At 44.3% G+C, this 25,354-nt stretch overlaps 1 protein-coding gene across 4 annotated transcripts; it reads left to right on the plus strand.

Moving 5' to 3' along the window:
* The first annotated feature begins 283 nt into the window (after positions 1-283).
* Tmem192 (transmembrane protein 192) lies at positions 284-25,346 on the plus strand. 4 transcript variants are annotated; one of them, XM_050138637.1, is made up of 7 exons: positions 290-433; positions 8,833-8,979; positions 11,106-11,370; positions 15,296-15,430; positions 16,670-16,772; positions 18,690-18,824; positions 22,089-25,346. In XM_050138637.1, the coding sequence occupies exons 1-6, from the start codon at positions 407-409 to the stop codon at positions 18,811-18,813; spliced, it is 801 nt and encodes a 266-aa protein (XP_049994594.1). In that variant the 5' UTR covers positions 290-406; the 3' UTR covers positions 18,814-18,824; positions 22,089-25,346. The 4 variants fall into 4 exon arrangements, with proteins under 4 accessions (XP_049994596.1, XP_049994594.1, XP_049994593.1 ...); XM_050138636.1 differs by lacking the exon at positions 22,089-25,346 and adding an exon at positions 19,090-21,261; XM_050138638.1 differs by lacking the exons at positions 290-433; positions 22,089-25,346 and adding an exon at positions 6,473-6,499 and having other exon boundaries at positions 18,690-21,261.
* The last annotated feature ends 8 nt before the right edge of the window (positions 25,347-25,354 follow it).

The following is a 25,354-nucleotide window of genomic DNA, read 5'->3' on the forward strand; positions in this document are numbered from 1 at the left end:
TAAACCAAAACTATGAAACAGAAATAAGCTAATATTTTAAAGAGAAGTGTTTACCGAAAATGTTCAAACGGTCGCACAAGAAATTCGTCCTTTAATTAGCAAATCTCTGATAAACAGATGAAGCAAAGGTTTAGGGACTAAGCACGTTTCCCTCCCGGTAAAAAGCGCCAGGGCTAGAACGCGGCCGCGTGGGGGCGTCGGGCGGGAGCGCCACGCCCCTGGCCGCAGCCCCGCAGCTCGCGGTACGGGGCGTGGCCTTGGTCAGGAGGGGCGGGGCGGGCGCAGAAGTGGGTGTGTCCGGGGCGGGGGCGCGCAGGTCGGAGAAGGTGCGACCGTCCGGGGCCGGGGCGCCCGGGCGCCGGGGGAGAGGTCAGGCTGGCGGGGCGCCGGCGTGCGACGGCGGGACATGGCGGCGGGCGGCAGGCTGGAGGACGTGAGTGAGGCGCCGAGCCCTGTCCCCGCCATCCCCGCTTCCTGTGCCGGGCTCAGGGGGCGGAGACTACGGGCTGGGAGCTACCCTGAGCCGCCGCGGCCTGGACCCGAGGGGGACGCTGGGGGGACGGGGTGACCTCCGGGCGGGGACCGCAGCCCCGGACGCCTTTCCGGGTGGAAGTCGGAGGGACGGCGGCGGGGTGGGCGCGAGGGTCCCTTCAGTCGGCGGCTCACGTGCGGCGCGCGTCGCCGGTTCCGGAACTGGGAGCTTCGCGTGACGCGCGCTGGCCTGACAGGCCTTCCTGCGAGGGAGTGACAGGCTCGCAAGCCCCCCGGTGAGCCCGACTCCCGTGGGCCCTCGGTGGTGGCTGGAGAGGGCCGGGGACTGGAGTGGCTGCGGTTCGGGGGGCTGAACTCCAGCATCCCTCGGGGACGACCTGTAGCTCTCATCTCCCCGAAACCCAGATTGGAGAACAACAGTATCACGTGCTGTTTTGAATGTAGGCATGGTAGAAACAGAAAGATGTTTTAATCTTGGATGCAAATTTGACTTTTTTTTTTTTTTTTTTTTTAAGAATCCGGTGGCCCAGTTCATGGTGTAGCCAGTGTAGACCAATTGCAAAAATCTTGTTTGAAAGTTTATTAAGACAGTGTGATTAAACGTTTATTTGAAACCGGGATGGGAGGGGGGGACACTTTGGAAGGAAACACGCGCTTGAAAATTCCAGCCCTTGAGAAAGACAAAGCTGACATTATGTTAGCACACTGCCCTCAGGTAATAACTAATAAGAACATTACCGTAGTCTTAGTGCTAAATTACATTTAGAAAAGCAAGGTTCTAGAACTATCTATCAGAGTTTAGATTCTTGTGTACTGGTTCCTGCAGTCATTTGTTTTAGACTTGCTATGTAGCCCTAGCTGGCCTGGTCTATTATGTAGCCTAGCCTGGCCTCAAATTTGCCGAACTATTCCCTGACTTGACTTCTTCAGTGCTGGGATAACGGGTGTACCTATCACACTTAACTAAATTTTCTTGATGAAATAAATAAATATGTGTTTAACATTAAGACTAAAAAATAAATCTAGTTTCAGTTCTTTTAAGTGAGAAAATGGAAAACTGATTAATACATGAAAACTTCAGAGTCATGTATATTTAAAGCAAAACCCATTGTTTTTGAAATTTTAAGAGTTAGATTTCAGGGACTGGCCATTATGGAAGAAATAAATATGTCAGAGGAAAATAAATGGTTTAGAAAACCTTAAGCAGCGTTTCTTAGTTGGTGCTACACTACCCTGGAGTTCTTGGATAGGTTAGTTTCGGGAGTACAGTCCTAGATATTTCAACAAGCAATTGGTGATGATTATTTCACCAACAGTTAAACAGCTGAATTACCGTGGACCTGAGTAGGTTGCCTGCTTTTGGTATTTTGTAGATTAAAAAAAAATGTACATTTAGTAAGCTGAATACATGGACTATGTTGCGAGCCCAGGGACTTAAGTGCGTTGGTGAATGAATGGCTCATTTATTAAAGAAAGGACTTGGTGCTGGTTTGGATTAATTAACACCCAGGCCTCTACAAGTTCCCAAATGAGGGCAGCTCAGTGTGTCTGAAGTGATAGGAGTCATTTTCGAGTCTACACTGGGGTGACTGCAGCTGTCACCTTACCTAGTGTCCGTCTTTCCTTTGCCCCTCATGTGGAAAGCAGACTGGACAAAGCATCTTTTGTTCTCTGACTATTCTCAGACCAAGAGAGGGAGAGGAAGAATATTTTAAAGATATTGCCACAGAGTTTTTGCTTTATTACAGGTTCACACTACGTAACTCAGGCTCACAGTGATCTTTCTGCTGAGGCTTCCTATTTGCTGGGATTACAAACAAGCATGGCCACGATACATGGGTCCCAGTAAGGCTTAATGCAACATCATCATTGGGTCCCCAAAGGAAGCAGTTACTGAAAAAAAACAAAAGTCAAAAATAGTATCTGAGCCAAAACAATAGGTGAATTCTTGGGTAGTACTTCACTCTAGTTTAAGTAGTTGAAATGGATTGGGCCTACTTGTTAGAGTTCTCACTTGCCTAGCTTGCTCATAGCCCTGAACTCAGCCCTTAGCACCACCACATAAGCCAGGCATGGCCACACACATCTGTAAGCCCAGCTCTAAGGAGATAAGGGCAGGAGAGTCATAAGTTCAAGGCCAGCCTTGGCCTTAGAGAGTTGTAGGCCAAGATTGAGGAGATGAAGGAATAATTTTGGGGTTATGAGGATGTAGCTCAGTGTCAGAGCATTTGCTTCACATGCAGGAGGTCCTAGGTTGGGAAAAAAAATTTTTTAAAGCAGACTTGTAAGAAGACAGGAAAAAACGGGACTAATGATAGTAGATCGAAAGTGATTCAGAAACAACACAGAAATAGCTAGAAATGGCAAAGAGAAAATCAGACTTTTCTACATGTACAAAAGCTTGAAGTTGACCCAGCTTCACTTGTCAGATGATGAGCTGGGACTGAGTCAGGGAGACTGTGATTGATCGTTTGTTGTGACAGGTGTGGTGGTGGTGGGGAACAACTGGAACAGAGAGGGCAGGATCCCTGGGCCTGAGGAAGAGGAGTGCTGACAGATAAGGCCAGGAGAGTAGAACCCTGCTCTTCCGTAGCTCAGCTAGCCGGATGAATTTGGGCTCTGTCCTGAGGGTAATAGGGAGACATAGGTTTTGGGAGGATAAACTCTGGACAGCAGTGAGGAAAATTCCTGAGGCCAGGATACAGAAAGGTGCTTAAGAGAAATGTTAAGAGCCTGGGTTAAGACACAGTAGGATGTATGTTAGAAATACCAGGCAGGCTATCTATAAAGAACAGAAGAATAACATGAGTTAGTAGAAGGCTGGACTTTATCTCAAAGACAGAGCCCTGGTCTAATTTGGAAGGCTTAGTTCCATCCTCCGTGCCACAAAATAACTAGTTGGTTAAATAATAATCAAATCCCAGAACCTAGGAGGTGAAGATCTCAAACTCAAGACTAGCCTTCAACACATTTTGAGATCCTGTCTTGAGGCCCCAAAATATGAGCCTATTTCCACCTTGTCTGAAGGTCAGAGAGTTTGAAGTTGCTCAATTGTTAACAATCAGGGCTACACATTCTGAATCAGGATGTGGTTACTTGGTTCTTTTGACATGAAGATGGTCATAAGGGGAGATCCATTCCATCCTGACAGATGGTCAGGATGTGCAAGCGCACTTCTGCTCCTTTTGTAATATGAGTTTCCTGGTGAGTGGCTGCCTTCAGGATACTTGGTCTAGAGAGGCTTCACTGTCTAAACAGAGTTTGATGTCTCAAAATGGTTAAAGCAATTAACTGTTCTCGTCCTTTGTATCGTGTTAAAGCAGTCTTTTGTTGCTTTCTTCCTCCTTTTGTATTAGGGTATAAAAGCATATGGAAAATTAAACGCAGACAATTTCAGTATTTACTGGAACGCCCTCCTGGTACTATTCTATGTTTTTCTGTTTGATTATTTTTAAGTGTCTTTACTAATATTTCTGATCCCCACATCCCTACTCTGGCAAGAGGTGTTTTCATCTAGGCCGGTCCCTGACCGTGTCTCCAAAAAGGGGGGGGGGAGAGTTGATAGAGGCCAGGCACAGTGGTGTGGTACCTGTCTTTAGTCCCAGAATTTGGGAGGCAGAAGGAGGTGGGTCTATGAGAGCTTAAAGCAAGTCTGGCTACCTAGTGAGTTTCAGACAAACAGGGTTACCTTGATTTTTTTTTTTAATATAATGACTCTGAGTGGTGGTGGCACATAGCTGTAATCCCACCACTCCTGTAGCAGAGGCAGGCAGATCTCTAAGTTTGAGGTCAGCCTGGTCTACAGAGTGAGTTCTGGGACAGCCAGGGCTTCAAAGAGAAACTAAAAGAGGCTTTCAAAGAACCAAAGCTAAAACAAAATAAAGGCTCACTTATTGACTGCTCAGTCAGTGCCTGTTCTTAGTGCTGTACTAAGTGGTTTTTGTGTAGTAACCTATTTAATCTTCCTACTCAAGATTGGGCACAGGTGCTATTATTAGTGGCTTTTTTAAAGAGGAAGAAACTGAGGCTGGAGAGGTTGCTTGTTGGTTAAAAATGCATGTAGTTTTGCAGAGGCACCAGGTTCAATTCCCAACACCCACATCCCCTGCATCACGATGTTTTGTAACTCCAGCTCTAGGGATTCTGTCGCCTTCTGCTGGCCTCATTTGACACTAGCATGTATGTGGTATGCATACAAACCTACACATAAAATGAAAAGTAAATCTCAAAAGGAAAGCAAAAACCAAAGATGAGGAAACTGAGAAATAGAGATGTGATGCAACTTACCCACCGCTGGTACGCAATAGGACTTGAGTTTTATCTCAGTTTAACTTTTATCCAGAGCCACAGCTCTTACCCTCTCTAGTCTGGGTTGGCCCTGCCTCCCTGCGTTCTTATTGCTTTTCCCAATGAACGATTGATGCCTGTGAGTGAGTTGTGAAAACCCACAAAAACAGATGTGGAACACATATTGATTCATGCACTAGTGTTTGCTGAATATGCTCCTAAGACAGACAAGCAAGAGGTGGGGAACTGGTAAATCCCATATAGTCTACCAGGAATGGTAGATAAATAGGAAGGCCTTGGAAGAAATAATAAAGGAGGAGCAAAGATTGGTCATTATTGGATAGTATGACAGGGAAGCTACGCATGATGCTTTGGACACCGAGACATGACATGCTCCAGATCTCAGGTGTCCAGGAAGGCTCCCTGGGTGGAATTTCCCCATCAGAGCCTATAGGCGTGCTCAGAGGTGAGGGGCAAGTTGCCAAGGTTCCATGTCCTTCAGCTAGAGAACATGCTAGAGAAGGGTACTGAGAATAGAAACAGCCAGCATTGTAAGCCAGCCTGGTGATACGTGCTTGCTATCCCATTACTCAGAGGCAAAGGCAACAGGCTCGCCACAAGTTGAGTTGAAGTCAGCAAGTTCTTGGCCAACCAGACCTCCCTAGAGAGACCTCCCTCTCAAGACACAGAATCATCAGAATTATACCACAGATTGTGGCAAATAAAGTGGAAGCTTCCAAGTAATGTTAGTTGTATGGTACAAAGGGTACCAAAGTGAGCAACACCCCAAATCTGGGTTATACTTTAGATTTCCACATTTAAATTTAGTACAGCTTATTGAACCCAGGACCTCACACATGCTAGGCAAGAGATCTACTGTTGAACTGTTTTCATCCCTCATATTCCTTTATTCTGTAAAATGAAGTGTGTTTGTGTGTGTGTTAATTTATTGTATCTGTATGAGTATTTGGACTGTATGCTTGTATGTGTACCATGTACATACCTGAAGAAGTCATAGGAAAGTACCAGGTCCCCTGGAACTCAGGATCAGGAGTTACACTTGGTTGTGACCCACCATATGGGTGCTGGGAACCAAACTCAGGTCCTCTAGAAAAGCAACACGTGCTCTTAACTGCTGAGCTATGGCCCCACCCTTCCTTATTCTTATTGAGACAGGATCTCAGTAACTTGCCAGCCTTGAGCTCATTATGTAGTTCAGGCTAGCCTTCGATGGCCTCCACTCCCAAGTGCTGAGATAATAGGCAGGTGCCACTGTTCCATACATCGCAGGGTCTCCTAAGGGTCTGAGACTGAGATGTGCCTCGTTTGTGTGCAGAAGAAAACGGGAAGTGATGTGATTGCAGAAACATCACCTTTAAACATGACTGACTGGAGAGATGGCTCAGAGGTTAAGAGCATTGCCTGCTCTTCTAAAGGTCCTGAGTTCAATTCCCAGCAACCACATGGTGTCTCACAACCATCTGTAATGAGGTCTGGTGCCCTCTTCTGACCAGCAGGCATACACACAGACAGAGTATTATATACATAATAAATAAATAAATACTTTAAAAAAATAAATAAACATGACTGACATTTTTAGGTTACCACCCAGGACTCAGCTTCTGTTCGCTGCTTCAGTGACTGACAGCTAGACATTTTTGTGGAGACTGATTCCTACAACTGATGTCTCCTTAGGTTCCACTGGCTGATGATTCTGCTGGTACTTAGAATATTTCTGTTAAAATCAAAAGCTTGTTTTAGTCACTTTTGGGGGAAATGGGGTGGTGCTGGGGACAGACCCCAGTGTCTCACACAGGCTAGGTGAACGCTGACCACTGAGCTCCCCCTCTCCTGCCAGGCTCTCTATAAGGTATTCTTCATAAGGCTGATTTCCAAAGTACTGTGGGATAGCAGGCAATTTAATAATTGCATCTGTGGCCTAACGTGGTGGTGTGTGCCTATATTTCCAGTGGGTAGAGGCAGAAGGATCAGGAGTTCATATCTAGCTTCAGCCACATAGTGAGTTTGAGGCCAGCCTAGGCCATACATGTATGCCATGTATGACTTGATCACATCTACCCCTCATCCTCCCTGTGATTTCACTCTTCCCCCTGCATGGTTGTTCCCTTACCACCTTCATGTCCTCCTCCTCCTCCTCCTCCTCATTTTTTTTTATATAATCCACTGAGCTTTAATCTGCTGCCTGCCTGAACATGGGTGTGATGCCATCTACTTGAGCATGGTCAGTTTGGCAGCAGCCAAACTCCTGAACAAAATTACTTCCTCCCTCAGCAGCCACAATTGCTCCTTGGCTCGGGCGAGGCTTCCTAACTGTACATTTTGAAGGTTTAATGAAATTGGTTGAAACTGGACATGGTGGCATATACCTGTAACCTCAGTACTTGAAGTGTTTGGAGACGAGAGGATTGCCTTAGCACAGGAGTTTAGACCAGCTTGAGCAAAATAGGGAGGAAACCTTATTGCAGTTAAAACAAAACAGTGGGTTGCTTAAATTACAGCATGCATTACTTTGTTCTGGAGTTATAGAGATAATGGAATAGTTGAGCATGGTGCTGTACATTTTAAATTCTGGATTCCAGAGGCAGAGGCACATGGATCTCTGAGTGTCAGGCTAGCCTAGTTAGTCTACATAGTGAGCTCTAGGACATAGAGGGCTATGGAGAGAGACCCTATCTCAAAAAAAAAAAAAAAAAAAAAAAAAAGGAAAGAAAAAGAGAAAAAAATGAAACAAACTACTTCTATGGGGCTAAGTGTAGTGACACACCTTTAAATCCCAGCCCTTGGGATGTAGAAGTAGGTGGATTTCTTTGAATTAGAGGCCCTCTTGTCTACAGAGCAAGTTCATTCTAGCCAGGACTAAAAATAAAACTAAATAGGGAAACCCTGTCTTTAAGGGGAAAAAAAGTTCTTTCATTACTTGGAAAGCATGAATAGGAAGCCAATCTGGCCTACATAGTGAGTTCAGAGTTCAGCATGGGGTATAGTAAGTAGAAGGCCCTGTCTCAAGCCAGGCTTTGTTGTACACAACTTTAGTGCCAACACTCAGGAGCCAGACACACCTCTGTGAAAGATTCTGTTTTAATAAAAGTTTTACCAGCTGGGCAGTGGTGGCACACACCTTTAATTCCAGGCAGAGACAGGAGATCTATGTGAGTTCAATATCAGCCTGGTGTAGAGTGAGTTCTAGGACTGCCAAGGCTACACAGAGAAACTCTGTCTCCAAAAACAACAAACAAAAGTAAACAAGACAAAATTTTGACAAGTCATAGGAAATTAACCTAAAGGGAGGTAATTTTTCAAAGTTGAGTTTAGGTGGGGTCTGTTCTGCCTCTGATGTGTGCAGTATTTTCTTTTGTTGTGTGTGGTGCTAAGGCATAGGAGCAAGGACCTCATTCGTTTTGTGTGTTGTAGAAGATCTCCACCGCGAAGTTACTCCCCAGGGGTTTTTTGTTTTGTTTTTGTGGTGCTGGGAACCAAACCTATGGTGTTACATATGCAAGGTGAGCACTCAACTTCTGCACTATAGCCCCAGCTGATTTTGTTGTGCTCAGTATCCTAGGTTGCTATGAGCTTAACATTCTAGATTATTGTTTTAGCCCAAATACTGAGATCACAGTTGTGTGCCACAAATAACACAAAAATCATCCAGGGTTAAAAAGTTCCAGGTGTGACGGCTTCTGTCTGGAACACAGCATTCAGGACTGCTGTAAGTTGAAGGTTACCACGTGCTACACAAAGTTTCTATGGCAGCCTTTACAGTAGAAGATCTCAAATAACCCAAAATGTTCATTGAAAATAAGCTGTATCAGTTGTGTCTTAGAAACATGATCCAGAATCAGTCATGGTGTTTCGTACCGTTAATCCCAGCACTCAGGAGGCAGAGGTTCGAGGCCAGCATGATCTACTGGGTGAGTTCTAGGATAGCTAAGGCTAAACAGAAAAACTCTTTATTGTAAAAACAAAAGAAAGGAAAGAGAAAAAGAAACATGGCCCAGAAAGTCTTGGCTATAACGTGTATGTTTTGCCGTACAGGGGTCCTTGGATGTCCTTCAAAGTCTGGATGATGACCCCCTTCTGGACACCCAGCCTCTTGCACACCACTCCTTACGTGCTCACTTTAGACCCAGATTCCATCCTCTTCCCACGGTCATCATCACGAATCTTCTGTTGTTTATACATGTGAGTTCACTGCAGAGCTAGTGTTCCTAAAACACACGAGCGAGTAGGGGGAGAGATGATCCAGTCATAAGATGCTTGAGGATCTGGGCACATCTCCAAAAGCTATGTGAAAACCTGGGGGTGGAGGAGCACACACCCAACAATGGGGAGGTGGAGACAGGAGGAACCCTGAGACTCTGTGGCCAGCCTAATCTGCTAGGAGGTGACCCCAAACCATCCTCAGAGACTCCAACTCCAGATCAAAACAACAAGGTAGATGTCTCCCAAAGAACAGCACGTGTATTGTTCTCTGACCCCAGGTGCATGCTCATGTGCACACACGTACAGTGTATGAGCTCTGTGGGGGCATTTGGGCTGTATCTATCAGTTTTTCCAAATGTAAATAGTTTCATACAGATGCAAAGAGTTTACTGTAGAGATGTTGGCACATGTGTAAGGGCATTCTTAGTGGCAGTGGGATTGTCACACAAGAAATCACGAGGTCCCTGGTGTTCCTAGGACCACTGCTTCTCTTCCAGCATTCCAGACTAGCTGGTCCTTGAGCAGAAACATTGACTGCCTATAACAGGGTCGAAGGAGAGAAATTGTCCTCTGGTGTCTACATTCCTGCTTGAGCACAGTGCTCACACACAAGCACAGTAAATCCATGAGTAGAGCCAGGCTTGTTGGCACACGCCTATAATTTCAAGCTCATGGAAGGCAGAGGTGGCAATCTCTGAGTTCAAGGCCAGCCTGAGCTACAAATCAAGTTCAGGCAGGTCAGAGCTGTATAGGGAGACCCTGTCTCAAAAAAAACAAACCTGTCTGTAATGTTGATAATTAGCAGGCAGAGGCAGGAAGATCAAAGTTAGAAGTCAATCTGGCCTTCATAGGAAGGCCATAGTATTTGCTAATTTTATATACTAACTCATTCATTAATGTGTGTGCAGATCCATATTAATGTTAACTAATTGAATCTATATTTAATACTCTGTCCCTCCCTTTCTAAGTTCCCTGTTCATCAGGCTACACTAGAGGTAGACTCTGCCCCAGAGACCGGCTCCAGGAGACTGGTGAGGTTCAGGAGAGCAGGAGAGCTCTGCATTCACTGACTGCTCTCCCTGTCTCCTGAGATCCCCTGCTCCACAGCTTCTTCACCTTACAGGGTCGTGGCCTCTGTTCAGCTCAGCAGAGCCCAGCGTCTGGGCCAGTCGGTGATAATGTCTTCAAGGACTTGGACGTGCACATGGAATTCTTTCTTTCCCTTAAATCAAGGTCTCAGTTTGTAGAACTCTGAGACCTACCTAATGCACATACTTTCATTAGTTCTTAAGAACATTTTATTTAATCCTGTGGTGGGGGAGGAGAATTGTAGATGTCCTTGGAGGCTAGAAGAGAGGTTCTGACCCCTGGGGCTTAGGTCAGAATCCTCAGTGGGTGCGGGGGACTGAACCCTTCCTGTCCTCTGCCAGAGCTGTTTGCACTTAGTGCTGAGCCAGCTCTCCAGTCCTCAACTGCTTTTGAGGTAACTGGCACTTTCATATCTGACATTTGATCGCCCAGGCTGACATCGAGTTTTCCATCCTCTTTAGTGCTAGGGTGGCAGGCATGTGTCTCTGTGCCCAGCTTCCCCAGTTTTTCAGAACGCTTTCAGTAAAACATTTTTTCTTTTCTTTTTCTTTTTGGTTTTTAAAGGCAGGGTTAATGTGAATCTCTGGCTATTCTGGAACTCACTTTGTGTGCCAGCCTAGCCTTGAACTCATAGATAGCCACCTGCCTCTGCCTCCCTGAGTGCTGAGATTAGAGGCGTGCAATCACCGAGTATAATAAGTTTTCTAATCATTTGCAGAGTAGGGTAGCATAAGTCTAGGACATGGCACGTGCTGTTTTCTAACACAGGCATTTATGCTAATTTCTTTATTACATTGATAAATTACCTGGTGTGCATGCAGGGATGTGTGCCACAACACACAGAGAAGTCAGGACAACTCGCAGGGCTCAGTTCTCTTTTTCCACCATGGAGATCCTGGGAGTCAAACTCAGGTTGTCAGTCTTGGTGACAAGTGCCTTTACCCCCTGAGTCCTCTCACTCGCCCTGATGGCGACCTATGTATTTAACGTGAATCCTACTACTTTTCCTCCCACAGGTTGTGTTTGTCATTTTAGCATTTTTAACAGGGGTGCTGTGTTCATTCCCTGATCCCAATGAAGACAAGTGCCCAGAAAATTACACCAACCCACTGAAAGTTCAGACAGTCATAATCCTTGGAAAAGTCATCCTGTGGATTCTGCATTTGCTTCTTGAACGCTATATCCAGTATCACCACAGCAAAGTCAGAAGTCGCGGTTATTCCCAGATCTACAGGTCTACGAGGCATCTCAAAAACCTGGCCCTCATGATCCACTCTTCTGGTAAGCCCTGCATCTCACAGCTCCTCTTCGGCCTGAGTGCCAAAGGCGATAAAAAAAAATGTGAAATTAGATTTTATAATCAAACATATTCTCTCTCTTTAAATTTACTTATTTATTAAGCATGCATTGGTGTGAAGGTGTCAGATTCCCTGGTCCTGTACTTCCAGAATTTTGAGTTGACTTGTGGGTGCTGGGAATTGAACCCGGTCCTCTGGAAGAATAGCCAGTGCTATTAGCCGCTGAACTACCTCTCCAGTCCCCAAATGTATTCTCTTTTTGAGAGTGATCTATATTGTAGCTCCTATTCTGAATTTTTCTTTTGGTGGGAAGCATGATTGAAACCAAAACTTTGGGTATGCTCGGCAAGCTTCTACCACTGAGCTATGGCTCACCTACCTTTTGAAACTTTTTACAGTCTTTGTGGTCTTGAGATAGGATCTCACTTTGTCTTGTGTGGGATTTTTCAGCTTCTTTATGTAGGCATTTAGTGCTATGAACTTTCCTCTTAACACTGCTTTCATTGTGTCCCATAAATTTGGATATGTTGTGTGTTCATTTTCATTGATTTTTTTTTAGGAAGTCTTTAATTTCTCCCTTTATTTCTTTTTTGACCCATTGATGATTCAGGTGAGCATTGTTTAATTTCCATGTGTTTGTGGGCTTTCTGGAATTAGTATTGCTGTTGAATTCTAGTTTTAAGCCATGGTGATCTGATAAGATACTTGGGGCTATTCCAATTTTTTTTTATTTGATTTTGTTTTGTTACCGTGTATGTGGTCAGTTTTTGAGAAGAATCCATGAGGTTCTGAGAAGAAGGTATATTCTTTTATGTTTGGATGGAATATTCTATAGATGTCTGTTAAGTTCATTTGAGTCATAACATCTATTAGTTCCTTTATTTCTCTGTTAATCTTTTGTCTGACTGACGTGTCCGGTGGTGAGAGAGGAGTGTTGAAATCTCCCACTATTAGTGTGTGTAGTTTAATGGATGATTTAAGCTTTAGAAGTGTTTCTTTTACATATGAAGGTGCCCTTGTATTTTGGAGAATAGATGTTCAGTGTTGAGATTTCCTCTGGGTGGATTTTTCCTGTTACTAATATGAAATGTCCTTCTTTGTCTCTTTTGATTGATTTTAGTTTGAAGTCTATTTTGTTAGATATTAGGATAGCTACACCTGCTTGTTTCTTAGGTCCATTTGATTGGAATATTTTTTTTCCAACACTTTTACTCTGAGGCAATGTGTGTCTTTGAGGTTGAGGTGTGTTTCTTGTATGCAGAAGGATGGATTCTGTTTTTGTAGCCAATTGGCTAGACTGTGCCTTTTTTATAGGTGAGTTGAGTCCATTTATATTAAGGGATATTAATGACTAGTGATTGCTATCTCCTGTTAATTTAGTTTTCGTTGTTGCTGATGTTAATTTGTGAGTTTTTTCCTTTTTTTGGGATTTGCTGCTATGAGACCCTCAATTGTCTGTGCTTTTAGATGTAGCCAACTTCCTTGGGTTGGAGGTTTTTCCTTAGCATTTTGTGTAGGGCTGGATTAGTGGCTAGGTATTGGTGAAATCTGGTTTTGTCATGGATTATCTTGTTTTGTCCTTCTATGGTGATTGAAAGGAAACTCTTTAAGAGTTTCAAACATTCTCCTGTGGAATTTGTTGTTTCAGGCCAGCTCTGGCCCAGGTCACGGGCTCATTCCTACCTCTCTGGAGTTTTGTTGTCTCATGCCTGTTCTAGCCTAGGTCACTGGCTTAGTACTTTTCCTATGGAATTCGTTGCCTGAGGCCTGCTCTGGCCTAGGTTACAGGATCAGACCCGTTTCTGTAAATATCCTTGGTCTGGATCCTTTAGTGAAGAGGTCCCCGGCTTGGGGTTTTTCCCTGTAAGGGTCCCAGGCTCCGATCCCTTGGAGGTCCCAGCTTCGGGTGCGCCCAGACCCGGTCCCTCAGAGGTCCCAGATTCACGCCTGGACCCGCAGAGGTTTCTGGTTCCTGCGTACTCCCTTTGGCATCCCCAACCGCAGCCCACAGAGGTCCTGGCTCAGGCCTACTCCCTCAGAGATCCCAGACTCAGGCCTGGACCCACAGAGATCTCTGGTTCCTGCCTATTCACTTGGAGGTCCCAGACTCACGGCTTTGTCTACTTTTATATGGGACAAAAGTAAAGAATATTCTCAAGTAATGATCTAGAAATAATTGTTTCAGAATCTGGGAATACTAGTTTTGAAATTCATGAAGAAATTATTTGGTCTCTACCTTCTTAAAATCTGACCTTTAGCTAGGTGTGATGCAGCCTGAACCCTCACGAGGCTGAGGCAGAAGAATGGTCAGTGAATTCAAGAGTAGCCTATACTATGTTGAGGACCTAGCTCAATAAATAATATTTTCTCACATGTGCAAAAGAAATCAGTTTAATACTTTTATAAAACCAAGAAATGATTCCTTAGTTTTAAAACAAGATCAGATTGCAGCAAGTCTTCAACGTGGAGACTTAATATTAATTATGAAAGCTTGCTTAGGCTTGCTTCTAACTAGCTTTTATAGCTGAAAGTAACCCTATCTTTGAATCTATGTTCTGTTGTGTGGCTCGGTTACCCTTACTTTGTAATGCCCATGCTGCTTGCTCCACTTCCCCACAACACCCCCTTCGTCACTGAGTCCTCTGTGCCTGGGAATCCTGCCTAGCTATTTGCTGTTCGGCTTTTTATTAAAACCATCCGAGTACAGAAGGATTATTCTACAACATCACGTTCTTTGTTTTGGGTTTTTTTTTTTTTCCTGTTCTTGCTTTTGATACTGGAACCAAACCCAAGGCTTCAAACTTACCTGGCAAACATCTTCCAACTGAGGTAAATCGTTAACTCCTTGATTTTTGGAGATAAAGTCTCAGGTAGTCCAGAATGGTCTCGGATTTGCTACGTAGGAGTCATCCTCCTGTCTCTACCTGTTGAACTCTGGGGTTACAGGCCTGATCCTTGCTTTTTTGTAGTTCTGAGGATTTGAGCCCAGGCTGTCATCCATACAGGGCAAGCATTCTACAGGCCAAACTATCCAGCCTCCAGATTGTTTTTAAGAATTTAAGTTTCCAACCTTGTTGAAATAAGAGCGGCGGGGCTGCGTCCCCAGCACCCCAGCCGCCTGCTAGCTTATGCCCGAAATAACAACACACAAACTGTATTCTTTTAAACACTGCTTGCCCATTATATCTAGCCTCTTCTCGGCTAACTCTCACACCTGGACGAGCCCATTTCTAATAATTTGTGTAAGCACCCCAAGGTGCGCTTACCGGGAAGATTCTAACCTATGTCCATCTTGGGTTGGAGCTTCATCGCATGTGCCTCAGAGAGCAGAGCTATCGGGAGAGCAGAGCATGGCGTCTCTGCTCCAGGGAGCAGAGCTGTCGGGTCTGAGCTCACTTCCTCTTCCTCCCAGCATCCTATTCTGTTTACTCCTCCCACCTATGTTTTAACCTATCAGGGCCAAGGAGTTTCTTTATTGCTTAACCAATGAAATCAACAGATTGATATATGACACTCCCACATCACAACCTCTCAAACTTTCCCAAATGAGTTCAATAGGATAGAAGGCCAGGATCGAATTGCTGGTTGGTGGCTGGACCCACATTTAGGCTTTGTAGCTCCAACCCTTATTAGCATAAACACAGTTTTGACCTTCAGGGTGTGTTACAATAACAACACAGTTCTTTCCTTTAGAAAGTCACACGGGCTTTAGAATATTGGATAAGTAAGTACATAAGTAAGCAAACAAATAAATAATAAGGGCTTTAGGAAATTGGATATGTAAGTACCTAAATAAATAAATAAGTAAATAAATAAATAAATAAATTGTGGAGATCAAACCAAAAGGAATTTGCTCTGACAGGACTCCAGTATCCCATCCCTGCTGTCTCCCTTCCTTCCTTCCTTAGGCAACACAGCCCTCCTGCTGCTCCTGTGCCTGCAGCATTCCTTCCCTGAGCCCAGCAGCCTGTACCTGGAGCTGATTCTGGCTGTCCTGGCCCTGGAGCTGATTTGCTCCCTGAGCTGTCTGCTGCTCTATGCAGGTGAGAGTGGAAGCCACTGTCCTGTGACCTCTGCCTGCCTCTCCTGTCACTGCAGACACAGCTGTCACTTTAGTGAGCAGCCTACATTCGCTGAGGACTCCTTTAGCTCCTTTGTCTTTGACATCTGACCACTTCCGGTCTTCTGTGCTTCAGAGTAAGAGAAGAGACAACCACTTCCAGTGAGTCCATTTTCTCCACTCCTGTCAGTCACAGATGCTGGGAACCTTGAGCTGCAGAGGTGGCTCAGCATTGAGAGTCCAGACTGCTCCTCATCGGGTCAGGTGCTCACAACTGACAGTAAAGCCACCCCAGGGAACCCGGTGCCTCTGTCTTCCAGAAAGCACGGGCACACAGCCTTACACACACAATTTAAAAAGCTTTGAATAGGAAAGTATTTTCAGTTTACTGAAGTAAAACTTTCGCAGAAAACAAAACAACAAACGTCTTTCCTGTAAGGCGGTGGTTCTCAGCCTTCCCAATGCTGTGACCTTTAATACAGTGCCTCAGGTTATTCTGACCACTCAACATGAAATTACTTTTCTTACTACTTCATAAGTGTAATTTTGCTACTGTTGTGAGTTGTAATGTAAATATCTGATATCCAGGATATTTGACATGTGATCCCGTGAAAGGTCATGACCCACACTTTGAGAACTACTGCTATAGGGTAAACAATGTGACCCTGAATTTGTAGTCAAGTCCCTGCCTCTGCCTTCCAAGCTCTGTGATTATAGCTGAGTCAGCAAGTTAGGCCCTGCATGTATCTAAATTTGACATCTTAATGAAAAAGAATGACCAGGCCTAACGGCATACACATTCATTCCCAGTACTTGGAGGCAGACCCACATGGGTCTCTTGAGTTTCAGATCTACATAGTGAGACCCTGTCTCAAGAAAAAAAAAATGAGTATTCACTTCATGATGTGGTCGTGAGATTGGAATGATGTCATCCATCTAGGACAGTCAAGCTTGTGCCCCACGTGTTGCAAATGTCAGCTATTGTTGTTGTTATCTTGTTACTAATGATAATCTCAATGTTCCCTGAGACTTGCCCTTGCTTAGTAGACTTTGATATGTGTAACTGTGTTGATAAACCATTGTATTCAACCTTTTTCTCATTATGTAATCTCACATATATTACCTATTCAGAAAGAGTAACCATGTAGTATTACTTGATAAATAAGCACAGAAAATTCTTCAGAACTATGTAATCTAATTAAAAATGATTTTATTATTTCAGTGAAAATTAGCAGATTCAATAGAGCCAAACCACAACCTGATGTCCTTGAAGAAGAAAGAATGTATGCTCACCCCAGCAATATAGCCTCAGAGACTGGCTTCAGGTAAGGCTTGAAGAGGCAGCACAAATCAGAAAGCAGGAACTTTCCCTTCAGTCACCTGATGGTCCGTGTCTGTGATTCTGTCTACTTGGGATGTCATCAAGTGGGCATGGTGGATCCTTTGTCAGGACAATTTAGCAAAATCTTGACCCAAAATAATTTTTAGTAAGTTTTTATAAGGGCAGAGTATGTAGTCAGAGGCCCTTTGTATGAGTGTCCCAGTTCATCCCTAGTGTCTGTCTGTCTGTCTGTCTGTCTGTCTCTCTCTCTCTCTCTCTCAGACAGACACACACACACAAATACACAGAGACCTAGGAGACTCAGGTGGGAGGACCCCAAGTTTGAGGCCAGGAGGCAGAATTTTATCTCAGAAAAAGGAGCATTTTCTTCCCATATAACATTACACACTACTGTAATATTTTTACAGTCATAGTAGTTTTTGGTTTGGAAACAGGATCTCACTATGTAGTCCTGGCTGGCCTTGAACTCACAGAGCTCCCTTTCCTTTATCCCTTAAGAGCACAGGCATGAAAACTCCTAGATCTACCATGCTTTAAGGAGCCGTCAGTCCTGAACCATCAAATTGTTTGCAGTCTTTTTGTTATAAATAATATTCATTCAAGAACAAAACCCATATAAAAGTCAACATCAGCAAATATTGTTCCCATGAAAATGGAACTTTGTATATGAACAATAATGGGTGACCTTACCTTAGCTGTGAAAACTAATTGTAAGATGATCGTGTAGGTTCTGAATGTGGATTTAACATAAAACTGTAATATCAATTCACTGGATTGAGAGGATAGATATGTGGTATGAATATGGAATGGAGAAAATTAGGAACTAAACTCTGATTTTTGTCGTTTGTTTTTCTGGGGCTTGGAATCCTATCTCACTACAGGTTTGAGACTAGACTCTTGCTTGTTGTATTGCATGTAGCCCAGGGTAGACTCAGACTTTTGACTCTCTTCCCTTAGCTTCCTTAGTATTGGAACTCACTATGTAGAGCAGACTGGACTTCAACTCACAGAGATCCACCTACCTCTTGCTGTGTTCAGTGTAACCCCAGGGTGTGAGTTCAAACACAGCTGGAGTCACTTACAGCTGGATCCTGTATGATTGTATGTATGTATGTATCTGTGTATGTGTGTGTATGTATGTCTTAGAAGTTGCTAGCTATACCAGGCTGGCCATGAAGTCACAGAGATCTGCCTGCCTTGCCTTCCAGATTGCTGGGATTAAAGGTGTGCACCAAATGTTGACTTTACATGATTTTTTAAAAGTTCTTCCTTCTTTCCTTTCTTGCATCCTCCCTTTCTCTCTTCTCCTCTCTCTCTTTCCTCTCTTCTTTCCTTCGTTTTTGGTTTTTGTAGACAGTGTTTCTCTGTGTAGCCCTAGCTTTCCTGGACAGCTGCATCAGAGCAGTGGATTAAAGACTGTACTACCATCACCTGTCTCACTTAATGACTTTAAATTGTAAAAACCTCTTTTGTTTGTGTTTGTTTTCAAGAGAGTATTTCTCTGTGTATTTCTGGCTGTCCTCAAACTCACTCTGTAGACCATTCTAACTTAAAACTCATAGAGATCCCTACCTGCCTTTGCCTCCCGAGTGCTGTGATTAAAAACATCTGCCACAACCACCCAATTTAAATGATAAAACTTTAAACAATTTTACCAGGCCCAAAACTAGCCTACAAATAAATAAAAATGAAGACAATATGTGCAAAACACATTGATTTCCAGAGCAGGAGTCACTAATTTTATTCCTGAAAGACTGGTCTTGCAATATCCCTGATGTATGAACCTGAGGGAAAACTCTGGGCAGCTGTGCCTTACTGAGCGCTGCTGAGGACTCAGTCAAAATGAAATAAAATCGTGTTGATGAATCCATGTAACCTGTTTCTATTCTGATTTCTGCAGGACTATTTCAAGCCTAGAAGAAATTGTTGAAAAGCAGGGAGACATAATCATATATCTGAAGAGACACAACGCCCTGCTCAGTAAGCGGTTGTTGGATCTGGCCTCTCAGCCAGCTAGGACCTGAGAGACTCCTGGGTATGACAGCTATCAAATCCTCAGTTAACTCCAGACTGCCCCAAGTTACCTTCATGGTGTGTGATGGGAACATGAGCTCTGGGTGGTTACACACATCTGGGAAACTTGAGACTATTTTGTACGGTTTGAATAATTTAACTTCTTGGCTCTTCTGGAATCTAAGCTGTAGTTTAAGAACTATGGAATAATGTGGCTCTTTGTAAAGCAATTGTGCCATGACAGTGTGCTGTAAACAGTGTTTCAAACCAGTCCATTCTTGCCACAGTCAGCTGCTGAGAGAAGACGTCGTTCCTGGTGCTCCTGTTTTCTTCTGGAGTCTCACGGGCAGTTTTGTATGAGTGAGGGCAGATCAGGTGAGGGAAAGATCAGATGTGTTGTTGTTTTCTTGCTTGTTTGTTCTCCAGACCTGGGGGCGAAAACAATGCCTCACACAGAATGAGCAAACACTCTGCCTTTGAGTCATTTTTACCGGGATTTCTTTCTGCTGCTCATGGTGACTCACACCTGTAGTCCCAGCTCCTGAAAAGCTGAGGCAGGAGAATCACCACCAGCTTGAAGCCAGCTGATGTCTAGTACACAGAATGAGACCTTTCTCAAAAGCACAGATCACTTTCCTCAGTATAGGACCGATCTCACCAGGACATATGCGGTGCTCGTTCTGCTGTGTGTAGTTGAGAAATGAAGTGTGAAGGATCCTGGGGCAGCGGGAGACCCAGTGGAGAGGGGGTGACACCTGCTATGTTTGGAGAGCGCTGACTGGCAAGAGGTGTAAGAAATCATCTGTCATTTAGTGTATCGTTGCCCTTCTTCAGGGACTTGCCATAGATCCTTGTGCTACACTTTGATTTACAGCAACTTCAATTAGCTGAGCATGGTGGCCCACAGCTGTCATCCTAGTACTTGGGAGGCAGACACAGGAAGTTCAAGACTAACCTGGTCCAAATAATGAGTTTCAGGGCAGCCGAAGCTACAAAGAGACCCTTCTCCCCCTCGCTCCCCAAAAAGACAAATATATATGTCAGAATAAGGGTGTCTCTGAGTTAAAATTTGACCACATAGTGGCAGTAAGATGGTTCAATAGGAAAAGTGCTTGTTGGGTAAGGCTGATGACCTGAGTTTGAGCCTGGGAACCCATGGTGGAGGAGAAACCAACGCCTGAAATTTGTCTTCTGACCTTGAAACTCTCAACACGTTACTCTTGTGTGTGCACTGACACATATCACACACACATGTCACACAAATACACACAATACTACATTTCTTCATTGTCTAAATAGGAAAAGGACACTTTTTGGTCTTGCATTGTAGCTCCAAATTGTGATGGGTTTAACATGTCAAGTTGATGTATGTATAGGCATTATCAAACAGATAATAATTACAATGAAATGAACATTTTTTATGTGGCATTGTTTCTACTTTTATCCTACAGCTCCTTTTAATCAATTGGTACCTTCATGTGTCACCTTAGGAAGTCTTTGGTTTTTGAGATAGGACCTCATGTGGCTATGGCTGCCCTGGATTCTCTTGCTTCCTCCTTCAGTTGCTGAGATCATGGATATCAGGTGTCTATGCCTAACATAGACTTTTCACTGTGGGCGTCTGAGTGAGATCTCTGTTCTGAAGCCTGCTGTGTTTAGCCTAATACTCAACACTTTATTTGCAGAGCCAAACATAATTATATAGGGATAAGATGGATACCACCTGACAGGCCAGGACTATTCATTTGATCCTATGAACTCTTGCTTGTGGACAGTAAGTTCCTGTTTCCTTTAGATACAGCCATTTCTGGACAATCTCAAAGTTTTCCTCCTCCAAGATAAAAACACACATGTCTTCTGCTGGTAACACGGTTGGGTCTCCAAAAAGTAATAACATTCACATATTGAACTTACACAATTTCCAGGGGCTGGAAGGATGGCTCACTGGGTAGGTGCGCATATGGAGCTTGCAGAAGATGGAGTTCAGTTCCCATAACCTGGTTGCCATTTCTTTGAATATGAATGAAATTGGTTCCTATCCCAATCTGTGACCTTTCATGACTCTTTTGTGACGTGCATCCCAAATCCTTTGTTCATCTTTCTCCTGGGATATTCTTGTGTGACGTTTTGGTTCTTGTTTCTTGAGGCAAAGTCTCAGATAGCCCAGGCTGGCCTCAAACCCTGTGTACCCAAGAATGACATGGAACTTCTGATGCTTGCACCTCTACCTGTAAGTGCTGGGTATATAGGCATCCCCTTCTTTAACCCCTTCATGGAACAGGAATTGAGCTCAGTGCTTCCTCCATGCATGCTCCCAACTGAGCTTCACCTCCAGCCTCTTATTCTTTCTTTTTTCTTTTATGGTAAATCTTTAACATGCTTATTTTTAATTTAATATCTTTAATACAGTTAGTGTTTAATTTTGTGCCTCTGCACAGAATAAAATTTCTTAAAATATATATTCCTTATTTTATTAAATGTTAATCTAATAAACATTTTTCTTTTAAATAGGTTTCAATTTTACTATGTTTGCATGTATGTTTTACCTGCTTATATGCCTGTGCAGTGTGTATGCCTGGTGCCCATAGAGACCAGAAGAGAGCATCAGATCACTGAGAACTGGAATTACAGGTTGGGAGCCATCATTAAGTGCTGGGGATGAATCCCAGGTCCTTTGGAGAAGCATCAAGGCTCTAACCACCGAGCCATCACTCTGGCCCCAGGACACTGATTCTTATCTCAACTCTACTGCTCCAAACATTTATGTTTTACCTTGGCAGTCAGAGACCTTTCTTTTTGTACATTATTGGTTTTTCGAGACAGGGTTTCTCTGTGGTTTTGGAGCCTGTCCTGGAACTAGCTCTTGTAGACCAGGCTGGTCTCGAACTCACAGAGATCCGCCTGCCTCTGCCTCCCAAGTGCTGGGATTAAAGGCGTGCGCCACCACCGCCCGGCTAATTGTAAATTATTGTTGTATGTTATGTGTTTGGTGTTCTGCCTGCATGTGTGTCTATGTAGCGTGTGCGTATCTGCTTCCTGAGACGGCCAGAGAAGGCATTTAATACACTGGAACTGGAGATACTGAGGGTTGGGTCATCATGGCGTTGCAAGGAATTGAACCAGGGTCCTTTAGAAAAGCAGCCAGTGCCCTTTAACCACCAAGTTAGCTGACAGCCCCAGAGAGCTAAACCACACATTAGGTCATATTCTTGTACACATGATTCCTTGTCAGAGAGGCCTGACAGAGAAGGGCCTTAGAAAATCCACTCCTCTTCCCTCTCCACAGGTTCTCCCGGTTCTCTGCCGGCTCTGCTTGGATCACCTTCATGTTCTCACTGCTGTTGCCTCAGCGCCTGCGCACCTGTTTCTCCTGGGCCAGCATGGTCAACTCACGTATTCTTTCCTTCCCGTGTGTCACTTTCTGAGGAAGCCCCTCTAAAACTGCAGCCATGTATCATGAAGCGGTGGCTCTGCCCATAATCCCAGCATTGGGAAGTGAAGGTAGGAGGACCAAGTTCAGGGCTATCTTGGTTATACATGGAATTCAGTCAGCTGGGACTACATGACACCCCATCCATAATAATAACCACCTGCGGCCTTGGTGTTGCTCCACAGCTCAGGGCCTAGTGTTTGCCTAGAGCATTAAACTTCAAAGTTGGACTCTTCCCAGCATCACCCAATCAGCCTTCAGTCCAAACCACAGCCTCCTGGGAATGCTGGTGCATGCTCACCCTCCAGGCTGGGGCTGTCCCCAGCACCTGTGTCAGGTGGCTCACACTGCCTGCTCTACATCCAGCTCAGGGAATCTGACAGCCGCTTCTGTCCTAGCACATGCAGGCATGTAAACACACACACACAGAAATCAAAAGAAATCTTTTGTAACAAAAGAAATCCACAGGGAACTGGGCATGGTGTCTAATTTCAGTAATCCCAGCGCCCAGGAAGCTAAAAGACTGCTGTGGATCTGAGGGAGACCCTGTCTCAAAAACATCCTAACAAATCATCTGCTAGCCCAGCCTGTTCCCGGGTCTGTAATATCAAAGTGTGGAGAGTCCAGAGCTGGCATCCTCCTCCACTGTAGAGTGACTCAGAGGACAGCTTGCAACAACAGAAGACGCTAATTGGTGCTAACTTAAAATGGGACTTTTTCACCTCTGCCCAGCTCCTGACAACCAAGCTGGAGACAGAACCTTTGGAGCAAAGAAAGAGCTGGAGAATTGGGCCTTAGAGGCAAAGAAAAAAGGCAGAACACCCAGTGCGTGAGTATAGCTATTCATGGCCTCAGAGGTGCTCTGCGGGCATTTACTGCATGAGGACACATGCAGTACATGTGTCCTCACATTTCTACATTATTTTTATGTGTGTGAGTGTTTTGCCTGCATCATGTATATGCACTAGAGGGAATGTCTAATCCCTACAGTGGCCAGAAGGGGGCATCTGATTCCCTGGAACTCAAAGTTTAAGGAGAGAACCAACCCCAGCAAGTTCTCCTGTGGCCTTCACTTGACTGTCATGGCACAGGGCCCACCCATAAACATACACATAAATGTGATTTGAATGAAAGGAGATTTCTGGGCTGTAGTGAAAGCTCAGTTGGTAGACAGCCTGCTTGCCTAGTAAGCATGAGGCCCTGGGCTCTCTCCACAGTGCCTACAGCTCAGGATGGTAGCACAGGCCTATAATCCCAGTACTAGGGAGATGGGACCAGGAAGTACAAAAATCCACTAATCCACCCCTAACCCCCCAAAGAAAGAAACCAGATTCTCCTAATTCTGCCTCCTAAGGACAGAAATGAGCCATGAGCCACCAAGCCTGGACATTTAAGAATTACGTAGAGGGGGGAATGGAGCAGTAGGGCTGCTCCCCTGAGGTGCTGAGTTCAATTCCTACCACCCTCATGGTGGATGATAAACATCTATAGTGGGATCTGATTTCTTCTGGCATGAAGGCATACATGCAGACAGAGAACTCATATACATAGAAACAATAAAGGAATATTTATTTAAATGAGAGAATGAAGTAAAATCTGAGAAGAAAGATTAATAGCTACAAATCCCGAGGATAGAGTCATTTTCCTTTATTAAAATTTAATGGATAAAATCAGTATATTCATGGGAACTTTGTCACATTTCAACATGAAGTGTTCAACTATCAGGTGACAACTACCTTTTCAACAGTGTGTCTCCCCTCTGGTGACATCATCTCAGATTCTCTCACCCAGCATTTTCCTCCTCTCCCTTGTTTCCCTTCTCTACCATGAACCAATCAGGGCCTGAGAAGGCTCACAGGGTAAAAGTGCTTCCCATTGCAGACCTGATGACCTCAGTGCTGAAGGCAATCCAGGGCCATGGGATGGAGGAAGAGAAGTGACCTCCATACCCTCAACTGTAGTCAGTCTGTCTGTCTGCCTATCTGTGTCTACCTGTCTCTGTTACATATACAAACACACAAATTTTTAAAAATTGGTTAAAATGTGCACAAAAAAATATTTAGCCTGTAGTCCCGGCTACTGGGGAAGGAGTGTGAAGGGTGAGAATAACAAATTCAAGGGTAGCCTGGACACCCTGACAAGACAATAACAAGATACAACGGGGTCAATGCTGTGAGCTCAATGCAGATCACCTGCACAGGAGATCTAGGCCCTGGACCCAATCCGCAGTGCTGGATCTGGAAGACAAGGGGAGAAGAAAAGGGAGGGAAGGAGGGAAGAATGGAGCCAGGAAGATGGAGGGAGGAGGCTAACACTGATGATCTGATTACTAAAATGAAAACTTGGGAACAGTTTTAAATGTTTTAGAATTCTGCAATTGTTAATGCAGTTGCTTATGAATATTGCAGGAGTTTCTGAGATTCTAAAAAAAAATGAGGTATCTTCAAGAACAAATTTGAAAGGCTGGGCATTTGCGACTCACGGTAGCTGAGCAGGAATCCAAGGTCAGCCTCAGGCTTGAACCAAGTTTGAGGGCAGCCTAGACTGCATAAGACCCTCTCAGATATAAAATAAATAAATATATTCTTAAAACTCCCATCCCATTCTGAGGTGCGATGGGCCTGTGATACAGGGCTGTGATTCGAGCCACTTAGATGTGCTGAGCCAGAAGAGGCTGCAGAATTAGTTAAGGCTAGCCCGGATTACTCCCCAGGACAGTCTCTAAGATGACAAGAATGTGTCTGACTCAGTATCCATCATGTGCTAGGCATAGGGTTTAATAACAAAACTTCTTTCAGATGTAAGACACAGAAATTAAAAACTACACCTGTTGCGCGATCCATGGCTGTAACCATGTACAGGAAGCGAAGATAGGCATGTTGACAGGAGTCAGCCTGGACAGCCTAGCAAGCTCCAGGCCCAATCTGGGCGACACAGAACTTGCCTTGAAAAAAGATAAATGAATAAAAGAGAATGTGGGTACAGCACTCACACCCATAATGCTATCAATGATGTATAGTCTTGTCTGCAGCTGTACAACCTTGGCGATCATCTGGGATGGGAGCAAGGAGTATGGAGCCTGAACTAAATGTCAGAGTTAAGACCACCTGTGGGTTTTCGCC

This window comes from Alexandromys fortis, unplaced genomic scaffold (genome assembly GCF_014885135.2).
Source record: "Alexandromys fortis isolate MF-2015 unplaced genomic scaffold, M_Fortis_MF-2015_v1.1 scaffold_11, whole genome shotgun sequence".
NCBI classification, from domain to species: domain Eukaryota; kingdom Metazoa; phylum Chordata; class Mammalia; order Rodentia; family Cricetidae; genus Alexandromys; species Alexandromys fortis.

Excerpts from the sequence above, each read along its gene's own strand:
- Tmem192 (XM_050138637.1), top strand. The coding sequence starts at position 407 with ATGGCGGCGGGCGGCAGGCTGGAGGAC. Across the intron at positions 434-8,832 it reads CGGGCGGCAGGCTGGAGGAC|GGGTCCTTGGATGTCCTTCA; the intron begins GTGAGTGAGGCG and ends TTTGCCGTACAG. Across the intron at positions 15,431-16,669 it reads CTGTCTGCTGCTCTATGCAG|TGAAAATTAGCAGATTCAAT; the intron begins GTGAGAGTGGAA and ends TTATTATTTCAG.